Source organism: Psammomys obesus, unplaced genomic scaffold (assembly GCF_907164565.1).
Source record: "Psammomys obesus unplaced genomic scaffold, mPsaObe1.curated_primary_1811, whole genome shotgun sequence".
Lineage (NCBI taxonomy): Eukaryota > Metazoa > Chordata > Mammalia > Rodentia > Muridae > Psammomys > Psammomys obesus.
The window spans coordinates 2,443,751-2,461,821 of NW_026587556.1; the positions used below are offsets into that span (position 1 = coordinate 2,443,751).

The following is an 18,071-nucleotide window of genomic DNA, read 5'->3' on the forward strand; positions in this document are numbered from 1 at the left end:
AAAGTACGGAAAATAGACATTGAAAGATGGAAGAGGTTTAAAAAATGAAGGCTTGCTCATTACAGAATATGAGAAATAAAGTGAACTAAAAGGAGGGGGCAGGGGAGAAATGGGCTCAAACAAATGAAAAAAAAAAAGAAAGAAAGAAAGAAAGGAAAAAGAAAAGAAACCTTCAAATCAAAAGCAACCGACACAGACATTTATGCTGTTACCAGAGAGTTCTCGCCGAGGCTGGCAAATTTGTTTCTTAAATCTTTGATAATATCGTGCTGCAAAAACAAAATTGATCAGGTGTTTTTGTTGGTTTTTTCCCATGCTTTAGTTAAGAGCTCCTGTGATAAAATTTTGTTTCTTAAATTATGTGATAGGCCTAAATGGAAGCAGAGAAAAAGAAAAAGAGGCCGCTGTGCTTCATCTGTAGCCATGCTAATGCCTAAAAGGGTTGCCTTCATGTTTAAACCTCTTCCTGAGAAATAAAAAACAGAACAGAAACGAAACCACACAGACACACAAAATCATACTGTCATTACAACACGGGTTTGAGGAAACAGAAAAAAAAAAGACCCTTTTGTCTGCTCTTGGTTTAAAATTCATGATCAACATTTGATTCTTCCTTTTTGACCCAACAATCTTTTATTTTCCTCCTGTCACCAGAGCTGAAAATGAAGCCTGTATGTAATAGAGCCTAACCAGCTCCATCTGCAAAGGAGGCTTTTAGGAAGACAACAATAAGAAATGATCACTTTGGGGAACTGTCCCCCTAACCAAAGAGGCCAGGAAGTTAGAAAGAACCATCCTTCTACCAAATGACAAAGACAATCCTCAGAAATCCATGAAGAGGAGACAAATACTGAGGAAAATAGAACCAACCATCTGCTGTTTGTGCTCCCAAAGTGCATAGATGGGCTCAGAGACCTGCTCAGACAACTCATGAAGCAAATCAAGCTCACTGCTGCCATCTTTATCACTGAAATCACACTGGCCACTTGAACTCAGGGAAACCAGGAGTTGACAGGAGAGCAAACCAACTACTTCTTTAAAAAACACACTCCTTAGACAAAGACCAACCTCCCATTTTTCATATCTGACAACTAAACTTCAAAATAGTAATATATATTTCTAGGAAAAACTGAAAATATTGAAAACACTGGACAAGTGAGAAATACTTCTGTAGAAACAAAACAAACAAATGAAACCAACCAATCAACAGCAACAACAAAACAAATGCAATCCTGCTTCATGAAGAAAGTTGCAAATTTTCTCTTGGTTCCACTGATCTTGGGGGCTGGACTCTCTTCAGATCCATGTAGAATTAGGTTTTTCTGGTACATTGTCTTTGAGAACTGCTTCCAACTGTATCACATTAAGTTTTTCATTGAGATATTTTATCATGTCGTAAGAGAAATAAAATCTAGATAACTAAGATAGGAAGATGGATTACATGGAAAGAAATGATATTTTTCCTTCAAATTGATCATATTTGAGCTCTCCTAAGCAAATTGAAAAATTGAAACAAAATTTTTACTCTATCTTTCCTTCTTTCCTTTATTCCTTTCTTTCTCTTCTTTCAGACAGTATTCTGACATATATACATATATATATATATATATTATATATATTATATTTATATATATTATATATATCACAGTCTGCCCTGGAACTTGAGGTCCTTCTGCCTCAGTTTACTAAAAACGGGGATTCCAGGTGTGCTCCATTATGTTCAGCATTTGAGGTAGGCCTTTTAAAACTCTCTTACTCAGAGACACAGAATCTTAGGCTTCCTACCTCTTGCAGATTCCATTCACTTCCCTAAGGGTCCTGTAGAAACACCATTTCAGTCTGTCTTTAGTTATTCCCAGGTCCCCAGTGACTGGAGAACAAAACCAGACCAGAACCTGAATATTCTTTGAGGAAAACCATTCTGATTGCTATAAGCTGCCTCAAATTATCAGCTTTCTGCCATCCTAACCAAACTAGTGCCCTTTCAAGATCCACTGGTGTCATAAACCAGACCCCTGATCAAACTGTAGGCCTCTGATGGAAGTAGCAGGTTATCAGGAACACTTCCTTCTCGTGTAACTGCAGCTCATGACAAAGTGACATCTTCTTTAGTGGACTCACAAGCTTCCTCCTCCGATGGGAAAATAAAAAGCTTCGGAAAAGGAAATGAAGACACACACAGTTCTTCAACAAATTTTCTTAGTTGAGAAATGAAATAATAATGAACTTCAACTGTTCCTTGATCCTTGAGGGAGAAAACAGTGCATCTCCAAAAATATAGATGACAGCATATTTCAACCTGAAGATAGCAAACGCCAGATGGCTTAAAAAGAATGTTCTCAGTTGCCTGGACATAGAGCAGCATAGGCCACAGCTGACCAGCCAGCAACCTGTGCATCAAAACAAAGAGCTCAGTTGCGTTGATTTTTCTCTGTATTTCAAAGATTCCAATAAGGTCTTCATGTGTTCCTCTTTAAGCAGCATGAGAAAGCTGCTATAATCTAAGCAAAGAGAAATTTCCAGAAACAGAATTCTTCTTAAGAATGCCTCTCATCATTTAGTGCAAATATCCTTTTGTATCTTAAAATACAAGATAGGGTGGAAGGTTATCAAGATTACTAGCAACTAAAAAAAAGATAAAAACTAGAAGATCAGTTGTACAAACCAAGTGACAAAGACAAAGGGGTTGAGAAGCAGAGAGATAAATTGGTTTACCATGCAAACAAGCCAGATTAGATTAAAGAAAACCACCCCAAAGTGTGAGTCTTATTCTCTTCTGCAGCTAATTGTGTTGCTTTCCAGCTTTAGATTGTTCTTTACATAGAGTTGGTTCACAGTTATTAAAAAAACACTTAAAAGATTATAACTTTACGTAATGATATATGTTTTCCAATTACTTAACAAAAACCTTCTATGTGTTTACCATTAAAGGGGGCATATAAGGATGGGAACTTGTTTATATATGTTTTCCAATTAATTAACAAAAAACTTGTATGTACTTACTAATAAAAGAGGAATATAAGGATGAGAACCTATTGTAATCACAGAAACAAGAAATACTTATAATATTACATTTGATGATAGAAATTTAAAAGTGTTCAAAAAAATCTGAATGAATGACAGAGGGGATTAGATAGACACCACAGTGTCATGTAAGTGTGATTATAATTTAAAATATTACAAAGGATGTCATCTAATTTCACATTAGCTAAATGACTAGTGCATTCTGAAAATCTATTTAGTCATTTGCACAGAGCCAAATGGGACTCCAGAATTATTTTAATTCAAGTAAGTAATAATTATCAGATGGTACACTTTAGTTCATTTGATATTCTCTTTCTAACTTGCATTCTCTTTGTGGCTGAACTGTCAAACAGTGTGACAATTTCACAGAATCCTACTTCTCTATGGGATGGGAATAATGTCTAAAGTTCTCTTTTTAATAAGGAAAGAAAAGAAAAATATATACATTTTGTTTCAAAGCATATATTCTTGAAATAGAAGATTAAGTCAAAGTCTCACTAACATAGTGAAACAAGAGAAGTACCAAGCCAGCAGTGAGTTCTCCAGCTAGTGTCCACACGGTTCTGGCAGCAAGATTGATTGCATGGTGTGATTTTAAAGTTCACTTCTTTCAATATCATTTGTACCTGGGTTTTAGGGTGAATAAAGTCCCCCCCCTGGATTCAGCATTTTCAGAACCACTTTAGAACACATGTGTTGAGCAATACAACCAGTTCAGTTAAAACAGTCTCTAGCATGTCTAGCCAGTAGAATTTATTCTCCATAACAAAAAAGCTCCACTAATCGGTCCATTAAAAGCTAGGTAAAGAATAATTCTAAAGTCAAGACTTATCTTGATAAGAGTAAGCCAGCATGGGTTATCCTGAGCACAAAATTAAATTAAAACTACCTTTATTTCCTACTTTCTTCTGTTTAAAATATCTTGAATACAGAAAGGAAAGGCCACACAATCCTTTCTCTTCTGACCAAGTCTAACAAAAGGAGAAAATGTTGAACCACTAATAATATAAAACCATGGATAGATCATGACAGTTCTTTTCCACTGTCAACTTAACATGATTTAGAATTACCTCAAAGATAAGCTAACGATTTATGTGTCTGTGGGAACTTTAACAAAAGGTTTAACTGAGGAGGGAAGGCACACCCTGAAGTGTGGACAGCTTCAACCATGGGTTGGGGCCTCAAATTGCATACAAAGAAGAAAGTGAGATGAGCTCTGGCATTTATCTCTTTATGCTCCATGAGTGGAGATGCGATGTGACTGACTGTTTCATGCTCAGGCCTCTATAATGGACTGTGCTCTTCAACTGTAAGACAAAATTAACCCTTCCTTTTATGAGCTGCTCTTGTCAGATCCATGAGAAAGGAGTCTAATACAGATCATGAAGGCATTGACGTCAGATTCATTTGTGGGAAACTGGGAGTTAAAATACCTTCAGCATTGAATGCTTCAAGAACTCATCTCTTGATTATTTAGACGCCACACCTCTCTAACTCTAGCGCCCATGGTTCTCAGTTCTCAAATATTCTTAATCTAACTTAGACTAAGTCTGTACAAATAGCTACACCTTAGATTCGAGTCCCTAGATCCTAACCAAGGGTATCCTTCAGCTTAGAGAGAACATTTTCTACAGATTACCTTAGGTATGTGCATGTCCCTTCCAGTCTTACATGTACTTAATACTTATCCTTGGTACACATAGCCATAACAACCTTGATAGAATTGTCAAGGACATTTTCATTATACCCCAACTTGTCCTCACAGAGTAAATTCATTAAATTTAAAAATTCTGTTTCTCTACAAAGACTTTTTGCTTATTGATCTAATTAACAATTGCAATTTCAAGTTGACTCCTAGAAAGCTTGGAACCAAATGTGCTGATAGTTGCAGCATACTGGCAAGATTCTGACATGCATTTGTTTGTGAATTAAATTTATTGTTGCGATTCTTTCCTCTGTGGTGTACACTATTTTATCACTTCATCTTATAGTATTTTATATCATTACATGATATTTTAAGTATCAAATGAGGAAAGACAAGGAAACGTATGTATATACTCAAGTTAAATATTGTTTCTATATAATATTTTACTGAAAAGTATGTGTATTCATATCAACAGAAATTTATTTTCTTTTCAATTTCCCCCAAGTGCTCAGATAAAGAATAATAAAGATTGGCTGCCTTGACCAGATAGTTATCTGTTAGTAATTCTGAAACTGTCCTCAGAAATGAAAAAGAATGTGTATGTATAAATAGAAAACACAGAAAAAAATAAAAATTGACATGATCCTCAGATTTACAGGACAGAGGTCTTCATTTTAAGAAGCTGTGACACAGAGCAGGCCATCCTGACCTGCTGTAGGCTACTTAGCACACAGATGAGCACTCAGGTCTCTGGCCCTGTGTAGACTGTTCTGTGGGTCTCTGGCACTATATAGACAGTTCTGTGGGTCTCTGGCAGTGCAGAGACACTGTACAGCAGGCTCACTCTGCAGGAAGCTCCTCTCCATGGACTTCTATGATTTTCTTTAGAGAAAGTAATATTTATAAAACATAACAATAACTCCAAAACCTTTGTAGAGTTAGCCATATGACAGCCAGTGTTCTGAAAGTTATATATGTGTTGACTGATGTAGTGCTTAAAACACCTGTGTACAGCAATATCTGTAATCTGTCCTGTCTTTTAGACAGAAAACTTCAGGATTCAGTTCATACAGGTAGGTGGTAGAGCTAGGATGAAACATGTACAGTTCATCCAAGTGTCTGCACTCTCATTGACTCCATTCTTCCTTATTTGCTCTTCATAACTCAGCCAAGGAAAGCCTTTATCCAAGATTATTCTTTAAAAGTCTGGACATGAGGTCAAGTTATCATACATGTGAAAAACAGGCCCTTCCAACTATAAGTACATGTCCTCTACAGTGTGGAAGGGGCACATGTTCATATGCATGAGTTATATACCATGAAAAGAACTTTACTTCCTGGGAGCTTTTACATATGAGGTTTAGCATCCCTCATCCACCTAACAACTCTCTCTCTCTCTCAAAGCTTTGGACTTGATTCTGAGCTCTAAAGGCCCTATAAGTGACCACGATTATGAAATCCGGATGCTACTATTTCAAGTGTCCACCAAGGAGACTCCTTCCTGATGGAAAAGGGCAGGCATCGAGGTTAGGCTCTGGAGAAGCTGGAGCTAAGATGGCTCTGGTTTTCTGAGGGTTGGCTAAAAAGGCCAGTGAATACCAGGAGGCATGGAGAGATGAGCTTCTGCTACCAAAAAAATCACTGGAGACATTTTTTTTTCTCCATCTTGCAGAAGCCCATATACACACATGGCCTCTTTGGAGGCATCCACCACTAAACAGCCAAATGTACCATTCAATGGTTACTTCTAATATTTCCTTTCTACCCTCTATCATTTCTCCTTTTCCATAACTATTTCTTCACTGAAACCATGATACTCCCAACCCAAATGACATGTCAGCACACAAGCCTGTGGTTTTTGTTTTCCAGAAAACCTGGGCTAGCAACACATTGCCAAATAGTATTTCAGTCAGTATAACTTAAAGAAAAAGTACTCCACAACATAAATTACGTCAACCAATCAGAAACCTGAGGGTAAACAGTCTGGTAGATCACTGAACAGATCAAGAAAATAATCGACCAGTTGTCTAGTTAAACTTTATTCTTGGTCAGCCTCAGAGTAAATGGTTATCATAGGTGACAAACTACAAACAACTTGTTTTTAAACTTTAAAAAAAACGTAGTAACACTTACTCCTGTAGCATGCATTTTGCAAAGAGTAGCATGTTACTCAATTAGACATCGATCTTTGAAATCACAAAGAAATCATAAAACTACTAGTGTGTAACTGAAAAATCCCCAAACATGGCTGACTGTTTCACTTATGAACGTTTAGCAATTTCCAGGAGCTTTAAAATCCTGTCTTCGGCTGGGATGGTCAGAGCTGCTGCCTGCTTCTCCTATCTGGGGATTAACAACCAGGTCTCACTGTCAGATGAGCTTGACCATCACTCTAAACCTAAAGGCAGCCCTCCTTCCTGTCTGCCCCAGCTCTGGACTGCAGCTGATTCTTCTCCCCAGCTTGACCCACATCTTATACCCAGAACATCACATGTGTCCTCTCAGCCTTTCCCAGGAACCTCTCCAAAGCCTTAGGTTTGGGCCTGAAAATAAATTCCATTGGCTTTCAGACCTCCCCAAGACTGCGTTCAACCTTCCCAATCATTTCTTGGTCCAGAAACTCCTCATCCTGCTCCATCCTATCCACTCCTCCTGGTGCACTGAACACTTGTACCAACCAAGAAACCAAGTGTTTGGTTAACGTTTGAATGTTCCTTTATGTTTTCATCACTTAATAACTCATAGGAGTTCTACCTAAGGTGAAAATCAAAATGTAAGAAGTTATGACTGAAGCCACCGCTATTTATTATGGAAACATATTGTGTTTTTACTTGTGATGTCTACTATATGCCATGGGCCATGGTGTCTATCGGACTGGAGCTGAATCTGATATTGTCATCCACTTGGACTTTTACGATTACAATGACCCAGATACGTAACAAGAACATCATTTTCCATTGAGCTAACACACTGCAGTTTGTTTTCTTCTAAATAGATTCTTCATGACAGTCATTTAAAAAATAAAGACATTAAGAGCATCGCTTCCCAGGATGTTTATCATCAACTTCCCTGTTAAAAATAGCCTCATAAAAATAAAATTCAAACTTAACTGAAACCATACAAAGTGAAAACATCCTGTGATTCTAGGTCAAAATGTCTTCTATTTGCAAAATTTTCAAATGAAGTATTTAAAATGCCAAGAGGCAGAAATAGTCATCTAGAGTCCTTTCCTTTTAATGACATGCCCAAAATCAATGTTAAAATTATGATACATACACCCCAGGTACTAATTAAATGGACAAACAATAGAAAAAAAAGAAAAGGGAAAAGAAGAAGCCAAAGTCACTAAGCGCACCAGCAATACCATTGACCATATTTGACCTGTATAAGTAGCAGTCAAAGTGCTGAGGCAGAGCCCTTCCTAGACGAGGCAGCCTCTACTTGTACATTAACCACTAAACGGCTGGACTCATCCAGCACAGTCGCAACTCAGAGATAGCATGGAGGACACAATTTCAAATCGTGAGTCATTTAAATGGCAAGAAGAATAAACCAAAGAAAGGATACTAAGCACTGCAAACTCACAGTGATTCGGAAGACCTTTTCTTACAAAAGAGTCCAAGACTTTGGGTCTAATACAGGTAAATGCCACAAGAAACTGAAACTCAGACCCAGACAGATACACACATACACATGTCTTTACCTTGCTGCGTTGGGATCCTGTGACCTTAAGGAAGGATGAGGACAAGAAGCAAAATAGCAATAAACAGCTGCTCTGGAGACAATGGATAACCCGCAAAGGAAAACAGTATCATTTGCTGCTCATGATCTGTTCTAAGTCACCTGTCTCCTTATAGGGAGGATGGACTTAAGACTAGAACTCACACATGTTAGCAAGGATTATAAAGGAAATTAAACAGGACACTTTGCTCAGCCAGCAATAGTCATGGGTCATTCTCAAATTAGGTGGCTCTTTTATTTGTTTTTTTAATACATTGATTTCAATACTGCAGAGATGGTCACAACGATTATTTCTGTAAGTGACATGGAATAGTCTAAACTCATTCCTTGGTTCTGTGTGCTGTGTTTCCACCATGAATTAGGAACTGATTGCTGGCTACTCATATTTTTCCAGACTTCTAGCTCAAAGTCCATATTTATGAACTAATAGGAAGAATCTACCCTCCACTTCCTTCTACTTTATTCTCTTTCTAAAAAATAAAATAAAATATTGTAAATCAGAAAGTGGTAGTTAACAACAGCTAGCTAGTCTCCTAAAGAAGCAAAAGTACACTATAAGCAAAGTGGGGAATGAAATTAACTTTCTTTAAAGCTAATTAACATTAAGCAGTAATTAAAACCATAGGCAATATTTAAAGGTTGACAATGTTTGGGAAAATAATCATGAAATGGAATCTAGCCTAGAAAAGATGCGCCTCTACTTCATGCAAGCAAACTGCACCATGGCAACCACTTACATATGTATACCGAATGAGTGACCTAATTGGGCAGAAGTCAAGAAGTCAATTGATTTAGGAAAAAAAAACCAAACATATCCAATACCAATGGAATCATTAAAACCTAGATGCTATGTTAGTGTTCAATAGGCATTGTCCTCATGTGTCTATTGGCAATTGTACCCACAGCATCTCTGAGATGCGAGTAATTTGAAGTGGTCTCATCTCTGAGGGCTGCCAGGTGCACTCATTCTGGACATATGGGCTTTACTATAGTATTGAACTGCTCTACGCTCCTTGCTTTTATCTTAGCAAACATTAGGACTCAGTTCTGTCCATCCAGCTCTAACATGCAATTCTTGGACACAATAAGCTGCAATAAGCCATGAAGCAAGAAACACAAAAGTCCATTATAAGCTATGAAACAATGTCTCCGAATGGAGAAAAGGCAATTCTAGAAAGATCCATCTTACTTCAAAACTCTTCACTTCTTCCTCACCATCATCATCTTCTTCATCGTGACAACTCTGATTTGAGAGAGAAAAAAGGAGAGGAGGTTATGATGAGGGGGAAAATACAAAATGTTTGTTTAACCTAAATTTCAAGTGATTTGTATTAATGTTTCATGAGTACTACTGAAACCAAGTGGATGTAAAACTTACACAACACCATCAGTGAATCTGTGAGCTAAAATAAAGCTCTTTTCTTTACAAGACTTGACTTTTGCAAAATTCAAAGACAAAATGACCAATTTCATCCCCAACAGAGGTGACTAAGGAGTCCATATGAAGGTTCTCACACTGTCTGCGCACTTGACTCATTCGAACCCAGGTGCAAACCTCAAGTAGAGGCAACAAGCCTGTCTTTTGTAGGCTGACATTGCATGCATTAATTAATGCAGATGTACACTGCTGTTGCTTTTTAAAATTAACACAAACACTATGCACTGAGTATAGTAATGAATTGCATTAGCAAGACTCTTCTAATCCTTTTGAGTTCATTTTTATCATATTTCACCCAAGGAAGGAAGTAAATTTTGTTAACAAGATTTTTATTTACGCATAGACATTCACAGTTTGGCTGTTCCATTTTACCGAACCACGGGCATATTCTTAGCTAAGGGTGGCTGAGACTGTCATAGGTTGAGAAGGCAAATGGGGATGGCGACAACAAGCAGGACTCGGAGGAAGGAAGATGGAGGCATGAACTCAGGAGGCAGAGGCTGGGTTTCATCCTGATGCTGCCAGCCGTTAGCTAGTCTGGTTTGACAAGTTACTTCTCCCCGTGTCTCTCTTTCTTCATATTGGCCATAAGAAAAAGCATGAGGGTTCTCAAGGAAAGAACTTATGCTTTATGCATAATATGCTTATGCTTGTATGCTTTAATATTTGTAAAGTATTTTCCACCTGGGAAAACATGACCTGCATGTGCCAAATCACAGCTAAGAATTCAGAATACAAGGGTGAGCAAAAGAAACTGCTCGTTAACCAAGGCCTGTGGTGGGAAGAAACTCACTGCCCACTGACGTTAGACCTCGCCTACTGTTCTACATGACTTCTTACATTTGGCCAGTGCTCAGTACCTTGTGTAGTGCATAGAAGCAAATGGTGAACTATGAGCCACAAATCAGAAAAGCACTTGCGATTCAAGGACACACAGTGCTTTGGGCATAGAGACAGAGATGGCAGAGAGGGTACCAAATGAGATCCTGCCCCTGACTCCAAGCTAAATTCCCTCTCTCTCTCCCAGTTTTTTGAGACAGGGTTTCTCTGTGTAGCCTTGGCTATCCTGTACTTGACTTTTTAGACCAGGCTGGCCTTGAACTCACAGATAGAGATCTGTCTCTATCTCTCTGTGTGTTGGGATTACAGGCATGAGCCACTATGCCTGGCTATAAGCTAAATTCTAAAAGGCTTGTCGTGGTCTCTGAAAAATCCCAGGAAATATGACTGAAACTTCACTTCTTCTGTTTGGAACAGCAAACATATGAATAAAGACTGGCTTGAGCCAGTCTTTTTTATTTTTATTTTTTTACAAGGTTATTTTTTCTCATTTATTTATTTTATTCGCTTTACATCTTTGTAGCTCCTTCTTACAATGGGGATCTAACACAGGGGCCCAAGGCCTTTTCTTGTAGATGAGAGGCTGTGGGTCAACTCATAGCCATGAAAAATGAATAAAAATTAAAAAAGAAAAGAAAAGAAAATGCCTCGTTCCCTCTCACATTTGAGACTGTCCTCATCTCCCACAGTATGGAACTTCCTCCTCCCCTGGTTCTGCTTCATCTCATGAGTGCTCTGGAGTTTTCACTATACCTACAGATGTTTTCTTCATGTCTTAAGTGCTCTGAGAGTTTCACTATATCTACAGATGTTTTCTTCATCTCCTGAGTGCTCTGGGGTTTTCACTATACCCACAGATGTTTTCAAATGCTTCCCTTGTTCAGACTTGCAGCCCAGTACGGATTTGCTGACCACAGATTTACTCCTCCGTAAGCTCACATTAAGGCTCTTTCCCTTCCTTTTTTCCTAACCATCTCTTAGTACCTCGGCTCTTTCAGACTTGATCAAAGCTTGAATCCTCTTTGAAGTAAGATCACTGAAGCCCACAGCTTCAGCTGCAATCCAATTCTGGTGAAATGGAAGAGTACACTCAGAAGGTAACTGAGACACCAGACCCAAGTCACAGATATCCAGTAATCCATCTAACATTTTGCACTGTTATCACTACTGTGACCAATTATCTGACAGAAGCAGTTTAAGGAGGAGAGGTTTACTTTGGCTCAAGGGTATGGAAGGCATGGTATTGAGGCTGACCCTACCCATAGCTGTGTGAAGCTACTGGTCACATCATGCCAACAGACAGGAAGCAAGAAAGCCTGGGCAGGAAGTGGGCCAGCTGATAATCATGCAAAGGAAAACTTCTCAGTGACCCACCTATGCCTTCTACCCACAAGACTCCACAGTCTCATCCAAAAGCAACATCCTCTGGGGACCGAATTGAGTCACCTGTGTCTGTGGATTACCTTCCATATTCAAGCTCGAACAACCCTCCGTGTAACAGTCTCAGTCATCGTTAACATGTCTAGAATTTGATCTATCATCTACCCTCTTCACTCAATACTTGTGATTATTCTGGGGCTCTCCTGTCAGTACAGAGCAACCAAGGCTGAAACCTCAGAAGAAACTGGACTCCAGTTCTACACGTATCAACTCTTGTTAAGAGATAACAAATGAAGTAACAGCAAATACTGCTACTCTACTTAACGCCAGCCCTTCTACAGCTATGGACTCCCAAGAAACCTCACCACAGGCTAAGTAACCTACCCACAATGTCCTCAATTGTTCCTCTACCATTTAATTACCATATATGTAAATTAATTTAAATTAATTATTTATATGTACAATTGTGCATCTACATGTGTGTGTATACCATTTGTATGCAGGTACCCATGGAGGTCAGAAGAGGGTGTTGGGTTACCTGGAGCTGGAGTAACAAACAGTTGTGAACCACCTGGGGTGGGTGCTGGGAACTGAACTCCAGACCTCAGCAAGAGCAGTAAGTGCTCTTGACCATGGAGCCATCTCTTGAACGCCTAACTAGCACTTTTAATATAACTGTTTCCTTTTTTAAATATTTACTTTGTTTATTTACTTATTTATTTATTTGTGTGTGTGTGTGTGTGTGTTTGTGGGTGTATGTGTGAATATATGTGTATACGTTCATGCAGGTCTCCACAGAGGGCAGAAGTGGGCGCTGGATCCTCTACAGCTACAGTCACAGGTGGTTGTTAGCTGCCTGATAGATGTGGGGCATGGGGACTGAACTCAGGACCCCTGGAAGGACAGCAAGGGAACTTAACTGCTGAGCCATCTCTCCAGCCCCTAATTCTATTCCTGTTATTCCCATCACATGTCAAACTCTACAAGCATACCATGTAAAAGTTTAGTTATTTTCATCTTGTCATCTTCATGACCTTAGTGGCTAATGGATGAGGGCTAAATAAAAGAATGTTGGGAAACTGGTGACTCCCCGGTCATAAAATGCTAAGCCGAAAATGATCTTGACCTATCCAGGAAGTCAGAGCAGAAATTCCTGAAATCATTGAGATGCTAGGATCTATGCACTTCACGCTTCCAAGATTTAGCAATAGCTTTTATGTAGATTCTCACCATTTGACAAATAAGAAGTTTACTTTTTATAAATGGTAAAATCAAGAAAGATTTATATTTACCTTCGCCATAATATCTGCATATGCCATATAGAGAAAATCTTCCTCCAGTTTGCTATGAAATCAAGGGGGAAAGATCAAGTTTTAAGCAGAAGGCATGTCATATGTAGAGAAACCATCCCCATGTCTACTAATTGCTGTTTTCAACACATATTCTTCTTCACAGTTAAATGAACACAAAATTTAGACAACGGTAAGGATCCACAAACAAACCATTTTACAATCAGAAAGCAAAGGCCTTAGAGCTCTTCAGCAAATGCCTCTCCTGATCTTATAGAAGAGTCCTTCAAGTGTGAGAAAACAAAGGTGCCTTATTATGTACAAGCAAGTAAATGGAATAACTCATTTTCTTCACATCACAAGATATGAAGAAGAAAACAAAAGCAAACTTAAGTGGCACCGAGCTTTTGCCAGCAGTTATATTTGTCATCTAATGGGAGAGACTACGCAACTTATATCACAGTTAAAAAATAAGGTGCCCAGAACAATGACTTTTAAGAACAGGACAAAATATGTTTACTGTTCTTTTTCTAAAGAAGTATGGAAATGATTGCTACATGAACAATTAAGTTTCTAGGAGGAATGTATAACATTTACAAGAGTATTACAGCAGGCCCCAACCTCACTTATGAGAAATACCTCATTACCTGACCAGGCCAGACAGAGAGTTGTTCTATGCTTATAGGATGAGATGGTTTTGTTAGAGGGGAATAATAAGAGAGAAAAAACGTGAGTGAAAGGATGGACCACATTCAGTGTTAGGAGACAGAGATCAAGGCTGCTGTGGAGTACAGAGACCACATGGTGCTTCAGACCCGTGTAGATGCATATGGATAATTAAACGATCTCTCAGGGTCTGAAGAGAAAGGAGAAGACCTCAGGCCAAGGGCAAGAAATCTGACAAAGGTTCTGTAACCTCCACCACGTCCCACCCACAAAGCCAACACCCTCAGTGTCCCTAAATAGGGAGAAGGAGCCAAGTCATCTTCCTTGTCTAAATCTACAGGAGTTTGCTCTCTAAGGCTTCGGTGCAGTTGTTGGACCGGGAGTGAAGGCAAGAAACATGGGCTGAAACAGATCTAAGAGATGCTATCCAATGCCTCATCCAGCACCTGAGGGCTTCTTAAACCTCACCTAAATGGGAGATACACTTTAATGGGATGCTGAGGGCCATTCTCACTAGTTTCCATGTATTCTCGACATGGATTTTGCTTTGAGTTATTTTGTTTTATTTACAATGACAGCTTTTGATAGAGGAAGACCTTTTGTAAGAATCCACAAAATCAGTATAATACAGAGTTAAGAAAACCCAGAATTCCTTGATAGTTTTTGCGGTGTGGGGGGGGGGGGTTCCTGGAGGGTAACGGTGGTGGTGATTGACGTGAGCACACATATGCACATTTGGGTGTGTGCAGAGGTCAGAGGTCAATCTCAAGTGTCATCATTTCTTAGAAGCCATACACTTTGATTTTTGAGACAGGGTCTCTCTCGTTGAACCTGGAGCTCACCGATTAGACCAGGTTTGCTGGTCAGTGAACCCCAGGAACCAGAATCCTCCCGTAGTGCTGAGATTACATACACGTACTACCATGTCTGGATTTTTATGTGAGTTAGGGCATAGAGCTCAGGTCCTCATGATTGTAAGGCAAGCACTTTATTGACTGAGTCATCTTCCCGGCTCCTCACTAACAGATGCTAATCTATAGGTTTATGTCAGATAGATCATATGATGTGTGACTAACTCCCTCTTTTGGACAAGAACAAGATGAAACTGAGACATAGATAAGTGACAGACAAGACTTGGATATGGACCTCTTTATCCCAGGTCTGCTCTTAACCCTCCCCACCCTACCATTTCTCCGTTAAAGCCGTGCGGCTGAACAGGAGAATGAGCTGATGGAGAGGATCAACTCTTTTCGCGGCTTCATCTTCTTCAGGAGGTTCAGCCCCTGGTTTCTGAAAAAAAAAAAAAAAAAAAGAAAAGCAGACGCATACATAACTTTTCTCATTTAAAACAAATGTTTAAGACCAGCAATGTGGCTTACGTCTGCAATTTCAGCTCTTAAGTGGTAGAGGCAGGAGGATCAGGCTTTCAAATTGAAAGCCAGCTTGTGCTACGTAGCAAGACAGTGTTTCAATAACTAAAAACCAAAACCAAGGAAATGCAAGTGTTCACCAATTCCAGGAGCAATAGGGTGGTGACAGAGAGAGAAAACAAAACAAAACAAAACAAAACAAAACAAAACAAAAAACCTTTGTTTGCTTGGCGAGTTGTATGTCTGTACATACATACTTTGCATAATATGTTTCTGGTCTGGATGTATTGCATTGGAACATATATGTACATGTGTATGTGTGTATGTGTGTGTGCAGAGGGCAGAGGTCAATCTCATGCGTCATAATTTTCACTTCGTTTTTTGAGACAGGATCTTTCATTGAACCTGAAACTCATGGGGTAGACCAGGTGTGTTGGCCAGCAAACCCTAGAAGTCAGTATATGCTATGTATATGTATGTATATACAGGTATGTTATATGTGGTTGGTATCTATATAATATATAATATAATACATATATAAATCTAACAGGTGTGTTGATTACACTACTGGTGTAAAACAGAAGAAGCATTTGGTAAAAAACCAGTTGAATAAGGATAACCCACAAAATTAAAAAACAAAAACAAAAACAAAAAACAAACACTATTCTTATAAGCCAGGATTTAAAACTAACAGAAAGAACATTTTGGACAGAGGAGACTTCATCTTTAGAAATGGCTAAACATATTATTTTATAATAAAATGTTGTCACATAATGCATGACATTTAATTCCACACGGCAATATTTATCACATAAAATATTTTCTTGTGTCCACCCCACTTACGAAAAAAAAAATACCTCAGTACCTGAGAGACAGTTCTATGCTTAGGAAATGAGATGGTTTGGGTTTGGATAGAGGGAAACAACAAGGGGGAAAAACATGAGTGAAAGGATAAGCCCCATTCAGTGTTAAGAAGGAGAGATGCAGGCTGCTGGGCCATGCAGAGATCAAATGGGGCTTCGGGATCTGTGAGAAGACTCAGATGAATGTATCATCCGGCCTGTCTGCTTTTGAAAATTGGCAACCATGTGTTAGTCTTCAATTCACTTGGTGTGGATAATTTCTTTTCGATTTTACCTTGGCTTTAAGGTGGAAAGAGCTTTGAGAAACAGTTTAGGAGACTAACTTACTTAGTTAATAAAACAACTTAAACTTTTCCTTTTACATTGTGAATCATTTGATACTGGTAGCTAAATATTTTGGAAAATAAAAGACGGGGACTGTTGTCATGAATAATGAATGCGGCAACAACTGAAATTAAATTCCTAAGACAAATATGCAGTGTAATGATTTTCTTTCAATCCTCTTTCATTTTATAACCCCGTTAAAAAACTTACCGCTAAGTCTTCAATCAATTTATCCTCAAAGTAATGCTCTTCTGTTTCAATCCAAGACTTTTCATATCCTTGAAGAAAAAGATTGACAGCTCGATGCCTAAAAGATAAATACAATGTCAAACAAGGGGATTTTTAAATATTTTAACAATAATTCAATAGTACTTTATTACCAGGTTGCCTATGTACTAATATATATATATATGTATATATATATAAATATATATATATGTATATATATAAAGTAGTTCTCTTCACAGACAATTCCTTGTGCTAAATAAAAGCAATTTTCTCAGATCACATATTGACTTTGGGTTTAGTCCTAGATTAGCCATTTCTAAGCTCTGTAATATCAGTGAATCTTTCAATTTTCACAATTCTCAAATACATGTAACAAGGATAATCGTATCTACATCTCAATCTTATAAGACTTAAAGTGTAATAAATGGTGGACAGTACATTCATTAGACAGACGTTAGTAAAATGGTGGCTGTTATTTCCTGATGTGATTCTTGCTAAAAATACAGTAAATACCAAAAGAAGAATTAGCCTATATTTAAGTTAATGTTCAAGTTTATACTTAAGTTAAATGTTAAAGTAGAATGTATTAAGTGAAGTTCTTACAACTGTATGAATGAAGATGAAATCTTAGAAGGCTGATTTAAAAAAAAATGTCCACCTGAGGTTGAAGAGGTAGCTCTGTGGCTAAGAGCCCTGGCTGCTCATCAAGAGGACCCAAGCTCAGTTCCCAGCACCCTGGGCAGGTGGTTCACCACCACTTATAACTCCAGTTCCAGGAGGTCTAATACACTGTTCTGGCTTCTGCGGTTGTATACATCTGCAACCCCACCCTGCCTCCACACACATACCACACACATACACGTACACACAATTAAAAATGAAATACATCTCAAAAAGACGTTTGCCTATGAAAAAAATCAGTGAAGACTAGAAGAGGCAATGAAACTCATCATGATGCTAATGAGAGAAATGAGTAAGATTTAAGTGAGAAAGGACAAAAGAATAGTAAGTGATTATCATATTAGAAGTAACAGAATCATACCATTGAATAAGGGAAGTCTGCATTTAACAATAATGGAAGTGTGTTAGGAAATCGTGAGGCAAAATAGCTAGATGGGTTTAAGAAGAACTTTGAAAGTAGGAAAGAAACTTAACAACATGTTTGACAACACTAGAAATCACTGTAAATTCCTGTACACGAGAAAGGCAAGCTGAAGGATGTATTTAACTGTTTCTAAAAACCTCAGAATCTCCCACAGAGCA

The 18,071-nt window shown here is 38.4% G+C and overlaps 1 protein-coding gene across 1 annotated transcript in view; it reads right to left on the reverse strand.

Annotated features, from left to right (window-relative positions):
- The window catches only part of Ryr2 (ryanodine receptor 2), a 380,472-nt gene that overhangs the window by 58,741 nt on the left and 303,660 nt on the right, over window positions 1–18,071 (reverse strand). Inside the window, exons 75-79 of the mRNA XM_055603932.1 lie at window positions 16,791–16,887; window positions 15,210–15,313; window positions 13,361–13,412; window positions 9,600–9,653; window positions 8,373–8,396 (exon numbers count right to left, since the gene is read on the reverse strand). Coding sequence (XP_055459907.1) covers window positions 8,373–8,396; window positions 9,600–9,653; window positions 13,361–13,412; window positions 15,210–15,313; window positions 16,791–16,887 — 331 coding nt within the window. The remainder of the gene's footprint in view (window positions 1–8,372; window positions 8,397–9,599; window positions 9,654–13,360; window positions 13,413–15,209; window positions 15,314–16,790; window positions 16,888–18,071) is intronic.